At 53.7% G+C, this 8,323-nt stretch overlaps 1 protein-coding gene across 1 annotated transcript; it reads right to left on the reverse strand.

Annotated features, from left to right (window-relative positions):
* Positions 1–707: 707 nt before the first annotated feature.
* On the reverse strand, positions 708–7,835 carry KPNA7 (karyopherin subunit alpha 7; the record flags this gene model as incomplete). Its single annotated transcript, XM_084295708.1, has 10 exons — positions 708–814; positions 1,836–1,985; positions 2,507–2,689; positions 3,015–3,248; positions 3,588–3,851; positions 5,017–5,099; positions 5,519–5,787; positions 6,462–6,547; positions 7,074–7,205; positions 7,770–7,835. The coding sequence occupies 10 exons, from the start codon at positions 7,833–7,835 to the stop codon at positions 734–736; spliced, it is 1,548 nt and encodes a 515-aa protein (XP_084151834.1). The 3' UTR covers positions 708–733.
* Between the last annotated feature and the right edge of the window lie 488 nt (positions 7,836–8,323).

The raw sequence follows: 8,323 nt of genomic DNA on the forward strand, positions 1-8,323 counted from the left end.
AGAGCCCTCCAGCCTGAGACCCCAGAGCCACATCCACCCTCCTCAGCCCATGGAGGGAGGCTGAATTTAGAGGGATTGGATACAGGGAGGACTCCACAGCAGTGACATGCAATGGGCACCTGGAATACAGGTCCTTGCTAGTAGAGGGCAGCTTTAGGCAGAGCTGAATCAATGGGCTCCAGGAAAGTGGGCAGCAACTGTGAGGCAAAGCAGCAACCACTGCAAGCATCTGTGCTGCTAAAGGGCCCAAGTTGACTCAGCTCCTGTGTCCAGATCCTGCTGCATCCAAGGAGAGCTGGAATAGCAGGACAAAGCCTCTCAAACAGCTTCTGAGCTGTTTCAAACAGCTCAGAATCAAGCCTAGAAATTTCAGCACAAGTACTGAAACCAAGCTGGATTTGGTGGTAACATCCCACTCTTTAGGGATTTGACTCTAGTCAAGCAGTTAGCAGGAAGTCTCAGGCTGTGCTTTTTCACCTAGAAAAGGCACCCAGGAGCTCTAACACCTTTCCTATGTTTAGGCCCTGTAGAATTTGTTTTGCAACAACTCTGCAACAGTGGCTTATGATGGGGGGGGGAACAAAACCAATTAGAAGCATAAAGGTACAAACCCAGAAGTGCAATTTATTGATAAGCTTCAAATGTAAAGAGATCCCACATCTTTGCTCCTCTTGATCTGGACATCCTGGCTCTACCAAGACTGCCTAGCTCAGAGCTGTGCAGTGCCTCATCTTCAGAAGTTGAAGTCGTGCTTCTCCACTGAGAACTTATATAGTCCGTCTTCATCAGTCCCAGGCTGCAGATCTGGATTTTCCTAGGAGGAAGTTGATGGCCTCTAGTTAATGGTTCTGCATCTTTATAGCAGAAGGTTATTGTACCAGGTTGCCTAAAGCTCTGCCGCAGCTTGCTGCTTTATTCTCCTTTTAAAAGCCTGTTACAGCTGCAGAGCAGCTTCACCAAGTCCTCCTGTTCTGTACAGCACACCTTGTCATTGTCCCCGTGGCTCAGGTGCCAAAGTGAACAAATCTACAGACTCAGACACCTGGGGCAGGAGACAGGAGTAACTGGAGTGGCAGAATTTGCTTGAGTTTAGTCTGCTTCCAACAGCAACCAGGGCTGCTTTGGAGAGGCGTTGCCCTGGCATCCAGCCCCTCAGGTAGGTGCTGGTGTGTAGGACAGCTTCCTCCACACCCTCTCACCAGGACACCCTGGTGCTGGGCAAACACCACAGCTGACAGACATCTGCTCCCTGCTGCAGGGGGTTCAAATCTAGACCAAGCCTCAGCTCCAAGGTCTGCCAAACCACTAAGCCTCTTCCCTGGTGTTCCCCCCATCTGCAAGACTCGAAGGCTAGATCCAAGAATGGCATCTGTGACAGTTACAGAGCTCTTGCAACTGCTAGCTGATGTCCTATGCTCTTTTTCCACAAGTTCGTTAATGTGAGAAGGGTCAAGTAATCCAGAAGGAACCTGAGCACAGTTATCAGCCGAGTAGGAGGCTTCCATTCATAGCAACAAGCTAGCTCAGCTCTGAAGGAGGAAACTTCTCCACATTTGGTATTCATACCAGCAACTGCAGTAACCCCAGCTGATGCCAGTTTAAATTCCAGCAGCAAGATGCTATCAAGGCATCCATAGCTGTTGCACAACTAATCAGCTGACAACTGAAATCATAGCTTTCAAAAAGCTCTAAAAGTAAAGGGAGCAAGCTGCAAGAACTACCCTATTCATGTAGAGATCTCTTCTAAGGCCCTAACTCAGCATCCTTGAAGGACGTGCTTCATTTCAGCACGCAATAGCTCATTTTCAGATGAGAAACAGCAGGAGCTCACATACCTCACCAGAAAAGTATTTCTCTATGATATTCAGTGCAGCTCGGTAGACCATGTTGTTGTCGTGGGTTTGCAAGGCTTCAATTTTCTCCAGGCCATCAAGCTCCTCCACCAGCAGGCACAGCCTTTCTGTCTCTCCCAGCTTCTCAGCTGCCTGTGACGAAGGAGACAAATACAACCTCATGTCAGTAACAGGCCCAAGATGATCTCTCCTGTAAGGCCCTGAACCTAGGAGTCAAGTGTCTGCAGCCCCTTGCATTTATGATCCCTCCCTGCCTTGGGTTTAGCAGAAATCCTTGGGATACAATTACTGTGCATGTGAAACAGTCCCTGTTAGGATTATTGTACTGTGGCTTCACTGCACAAATAAGTGAGCCAAACCCTACTCAGTTTCTGTAAAGACCCCAGCAACACTCTTTCTCCTAGATCTTTACCTCCGTGCAGCTCAGGGATCAGCACACCACATCTTTTCCTTGCCAAAACCCTTGGAAACTTAATCTTGTTGAGCCCAGACAACCCAATAGGATCCAAGAATAAATTAGATCAAGTCCAACCCCAACTCCTGCAAGACCACTGTCTGACATAGGAGCTATTCTAGCCACACCATGTGAGCCTTCATCTCACACCCTGCTGCTTTGAGGGGGAAAGGATGCAAGAAACAGTACCAGATCTTACCAGGAAGAGATTTGAAATTGTATCCAGGATGACCAGGATAGTTTTGCTGTCTCTAGCCAAAAGCAAGTTGAGCAGAGGCTTGAGGACCCCAGACTGGACAAGCTCCACCACCTGCTCCACGGTGCCTCCAGTCGTGAAGTTGGCCACTGCCCACACGGCCTCCTTCTGAGCCTTGAAGTCCCCCTGAAAGAGCAGCACAGTGAAGGCACTGCCAGGCTCCAGCATCCTTCGTAGAGCAGGGTGAGGGGCCAGGAGACAAGAGCCAGTCTGTGTTCAGCTTGGACAGGTCCCTAGCAGTCGGAGAGCTTGGTGACACCTCGCAGAGCTGCCAAGAGCAGCTCCAAGCCATGCTGTGGTGCCACATGCAGGCATACTGACTGCTCAGACTGTTCCAGAGATCGCTCAGGTGGCTCTGGAGCATACACCAAGTGCCTCACAAACCAAATGTCATCAACTGAAGCTTAACACTGCTCCTACAGCAGCAGGACAGGCAGCACTGCACCCTTACCTTATCAAGCAGCTCCACCAGAGGTGGCAACAACCTGCAGGTGATGAGTTGCTGGATCTGCTGGCAAGGCCCAGCAGCGATGTTGCTGAGTGTCCACGCAGCTTCCTTCTGTATGGTTGGCTTCGTGTGTCGCAAGAGAAGGGGCAGGACAGACAAGACGCCCGCATCAATAGCTGCCTGGGTCTGCTCATCGGTCCCTGTCACAACATTCCCAATGGCACGGAGAGCTGGGGTCTAGACAAATTAGAACAGATGAAGGAGGTGAGGAGAATCCTTATCTCAAGGGATACATGCCAGGAGGACAAGTTCCCTAAGTGCTTTATCTTTCAAGCAAAGGAAACACCATGGCTGATTACTGTTACAGACCTACTGGCCTCCTCTTTTGCTCTAAGCAGCTTTAGAGTCTTAGAGCCCGTAAGCCACAGCAAGCTGGAACAGAGCATTGGCTTGACCAGTAACCAAGCTAAACTGGGGTCTGGGGGAACAGCCAGCCACACACAGCAAGATGACATCCCTTCCCTTGATGTAGGGCATCAGAGGAGGGGAACCCAAGGCTGGGAGTTTGCTTCCTACCATGATGATCAGCTCCGGGCTGCCCATGAGCTCCACCAGCCTTGGGAGAATCCCCGTGTCCACTATGATCTGGATGCGATCGTTGGAGCCATCGGTCAGGTAGGAAACTGCCCAGCAGGAGTCAGCGATGATTTCCTTGTCCTCGTGCTCCAGGAGGCAGGTGAGGACCGGCAGCATCTTCCTCACCGCATCCAGGGGTGGGTAAGGGTTCTTGTTCCTGCAGAGGTTCGACAGGGTCCACGTGATGTTCCTCAGGAAGCCAACCTGGAACAAAAACAAGGTGTAAGATCCTCCCTGGCCGACAGAGCCTCACAGGAGCAACAAGCACAGGAGAGGGAGCACCCTGCTTCTGGGCCCTGCAGCTCAGAGATGTTATCGGAGTAGCCAGAAGCAGCCTTCTTAATAAGGGCTGAGGCTTGTTTGAAGATGAAACAAGTGAGTAAGACCTTTCCCCTCCTCCCTCTCCAATATTAAGTTCCAATAACTTCAAGTCTGGTGGTGTGACAAGCTCCTATGACTAACAAAGGTGCCCAACAGCTTGTTTGCTGGGTCCCTGGGACAAATTACAAAGCATTCTTTGGACAAGATCAGGAATTTGTTATTTTAATATTAGCATTATTAAGTATCAGCAGCTCATTGTTCTAGAGCAGGGCACCTCAAGGATTGAAGCTGCCCCATCCAGCTCATCTCAGCAAGGAGTCACAGCTGCTCCAGGAGAGCAGTGGAGCTACCTCCAGAGCATCCCAGCTACCAAGGTGTGCATGGGGCCAGTGTTCTGCCCTGTTTTGGCTGGTATCCTGCCCTGTTTCACAGGGCACCCCCAAAAAGAGGAGAGGTTGAGTCAGGAACAGCAGCCAGAGAAGTCCTTCAAAAGGATTTTGCAATATAAAAATCGCAGAAGGCCTGGAGGGTGTTTTCTTAACACTACCCTGCGAGGCTGTAGGTATGCCTACAGAAAGCACACGGCTTCCACCACACCCAGGGGTGGGACACCTGGAGGCATCGGTACCGCTCTCAAAGCTGCGGTGTCCACCTCCTGCCTCCCCCGAGCAAGCAGCAGGGCAGGACCACTGCAGGAGGGCAGGAGAAGGCACAGAGCCAACAGCTTGGAGCTACCCGAGAAGCAGCAGGAGGAAGCTTGAAGGGCAAGTTCAGCCCTTCCACATGCATGTGCACGTCCCAGTGACATCTCAGCCTGAGCTTTCCCATCCAGCTCTGACCATCTCAAGCCAGGAATAAGTCACTGCATCGACCTGGAGACCCCCTGGCATGCCCAGGTCTTGTATGTAGTTTAGAAGCAGAATCACCAGAAACTGTTTAGAGAAAGGTCTCATTCAACTGTGCAACCAGCTGGTTATTGGTAAGTCACCATTCACCCATCAACCAAGTGATTAAGAGCTGGTAAGTCAAGAAAATGAAGGTTATTTACTGGAGTTACAGGCGACACCAGAGCCAGCAAGGGAGGAATCACATTGCAATTGATAAGAGCATCTCTGTACAGAGGGCCATCACCTGCACAGAAAGAAAGGGGAGTTTATTGCATCTGCACCAGTCATGAGACAGGGACATGCTGACATCAGGGAGCAGCCAGACCTGCTGCCAGAGGCCAGGGCTCGCTGACCAGCCCCACACCATTCAGGATTTCCAGGCAATCTGAGCACCATCATGGCCAGCCAGACATCCCATTGTTTTCCCCCACTAATGACACCAGCAGGGGACACCATCCCAACAGGATGGACGCTTGCACTTGGCTTTGGCCAAAATCCTCCTGCAGAACCCACACAAGATCTCAAAGGCTCAAGTCCCCCATGAAGGGATGAAGGGGTTTCAACAGCATCAGCAGCCTGAAGACAAAGCCAGGAGGGGACAAGGCCATCCCGAGGAGCCCCAGTAACCCCAGTTCCTGACTGGGGATGTCAGCTCCTGCTTACCTGCTATGTTGCCCAGCGCCCACACGGACTGCTCGCTGATGTGCATGTGCGGGGAGGAGAGGAGGGCGATGAAGGCTGGGATTGCACCTCCCTCCACCACTGCCTTGGTGTGCTCAGAGGTGCCAGATGCGATGTTGGTGAGCGCCCAGGCGGCCTCAAACTGCAGCTGAGCACTGTCAGCACAGGAGAGGAACTCCACCAGCCTGGGGATGATGCCCAGCTCGATGATCTGGTTGAGAGGAGGGTCCTTCTGCCTGGACAGCATTCTCCTGCAAGAGAGGGCACAGCACAGCCCACCGTGAGCAGACCAAGCCCTACTTGGCTGTGAGGCACCATCAGGACACTGACCTACTCAAAAACAGCTGGAAAAAGTGTTTTCAGCCAGATCTACTCCCCAGCCTGGCTCGCTCTGCAGCCACAGTGCTGGCACAGGGTAGTGCAGAGGTGGGAATCCATGGCTTAGAGCTGCCTCTCCACCTCCACCGGGTATCTCCCCATGGTGCAAGCTCAGGGCGCTGCCAGGCTGGGTGTGAGTAGGCAGGAGGCCAGCTCCATGCTGTCGAGCAGCCTGGGGAGCCAGGCAGCACTCATCCCTTTAGGAAGGGTCTGCTCTGGCCAACCTCCAGCAGACACCTTGGTCCTCCCTGATGGTCTCAGCAGCTGGCTGGAGCCACCACGACCCCTGCCCCAGCGCAGGGGCTCCAGGAGGCACAGCCAAGCCCTGGGCTGGCTCCAACCACACCACCCAGGGCTGGGATGGAGCCCAGCCAGGCACCCAGGGCACACTGCAGGGCTTCAGCCATCAGCTGCAGCCCCTCAGGGTGACCGGGCTCCTTCCCCATGCACTTTGTCATGTCTCCAGAGCTCTTCCAACAGGAAGAAATGCCTGCAGCCCGCAGGACCCACCGCAGCCAGCCCAGTCCCTCCCGGTCAGGCAGCATACCTGGCAGCCTGCGTAGCCTGCAGCTGGAGCTCAGGGTTGTTCCCGTTCACAGCTTCGACTATTTCCTCCAAGGACAGCTGAATAATCTGTGTCATGGGGAATGATTCAGAGTCAGACAGCAAGCCAAGGCTCCCTCCAGTTTAATCTCCGCAGTCAATCAGCTGTCTAGACCCAAGTCAGTCACCACTCCATATCTAAGCGGTGTCTACTCTTTATGCAACGCAGTTTCGGGATGATGCAGAGGGAGAGCATCCACAAAAACCTTCGAGGCAACTAATCCTTGTAATCAAGCACTGGAAGAGTCACTGACACCGTTTTGGCCCTACGAGCAGTAATTACCACCGCCAGCTCCCAGAGCTGGGGCTCCAGCCAGTTCTACCTGCCACTGAGGGAAGCTGCGTGGCACATTTCCATGCAAAATAACCCAGAAAAGGGCTAAGCCACCTGTAAAGCACTCCCCAGTGCTGGGCATGGGGAATCAAGAAGGGCACTGGCCATTTTAACCCAGGTCCTTTGAGCCAGACCTGGGGATGGCCCAAAAACTGAAGTATCAGCAAGACCCAGTGTGCTACAGCACCAATCCCGTCCAGGTGCAGGGCACCCAGCACTCACCACGTTTTTGTCCTCTGGAGTGGGGCTTTTCTCCATCAAGGTGATGGAGATACTCCTGCGCTTCAGGATCTGCTCATCCTTCTGGGCCTTCCGCAGCTCGACTTTCACCTCCACCCTCTGCCTCCGCAGGGCCTGCAGGAGAAGGGGACACCACCACATCAGTGCCCACAGCACCCGATTCGGGTCCAGCTCCACAACCCCAAATCTCCTTCAGGAGGAGCAGAAGCAGCTTCTGCTTTCAGGCAGCTCCTCACCATGGCCTGGAGGCTCACACAGGAGGAAATATCTCACTGGGTGCCTCCCAAGGAGGCTGGCTGAACCAGCAACCAGAGGCTGATTTTAAAGTCAGATTTGCTGGAAGGCAAACCCTCATCTCCTGCACTGCCCTAGAGCAAGCAGACAGACCCCATAGCCGGGATAAACCCCATAGCTGGGGTGACTGCTGCTGGGAGCTGGGCAGGACCATTCTCATCATCCCCATCACAGCCACCCACCCCAAACTTGAGTCCCCCTTGCCACCACACAGCCCAGCCAGCTCTCACCCAGCTCCACGCCACATCTCTAAGCTCCCCAACACCCCATACAGGTGGATTTGGGGGTGATTGCCATTCAGAAGCCTTCTCACCAGCTTCTGCTGGCACCAAAGCCCTTCTGGCTCTCCTGCCCTGGGAGGAGATGCCCCAGGTCCGTACTTACAGCTGCGTCCTTGCCCCTGTTCTTGAACTTCTTCATCCTCTCGCTGGGCTCGTTCATGACTGGCATCTTGTTGAGGCTTGGGAGCAGCCAGAGAGCTTCCACGTGCTTTTGGGGTGCAGGACAGCAGGGTCAGGTCACAGCAACACCCACCTCCATCTGCAGGGGATCTGGGACCCCCACCACCCCTAGGGCACAGCCACCACCCCAGCAATGTGGGTGCTGAGGTCCCCTGCCCCATGCAGAGCTCGGTGAGATCCTCACACCCCACAGCCGAGCCTCTGAACTAAACACAGGCACAAACCACCACTTAACAAGGAGAATTACAACCCTGCAGGAAGCAGGGCACCCCACTTCTCATGAGTACGGTCACAGCACCTTCCTCCAGCTCTGGATCACACACACAGAGCCCAAATCTGGCAGAGACACCCAAAAAGCATCAGCTCAAGGCCCCACATCCACCCCTACCACCTCACCCCACAGCCCAGGGGGGCTCCTGCACCAGAGACCACCCCCAGTTGTGTAAATGCATGGGGTCACACACAGGACACAGGGTG

Source organism: Netta rufina (assembly GCF_964035555.1).
Source record: "Netta rufina genome assembly, chromosome: 15".
NCBI classification, from domain to species: Eukaryota; Metazoa; Chordata; class Aves; order Anseriformes; family Anatidae; genus Netta; species Netta rufina.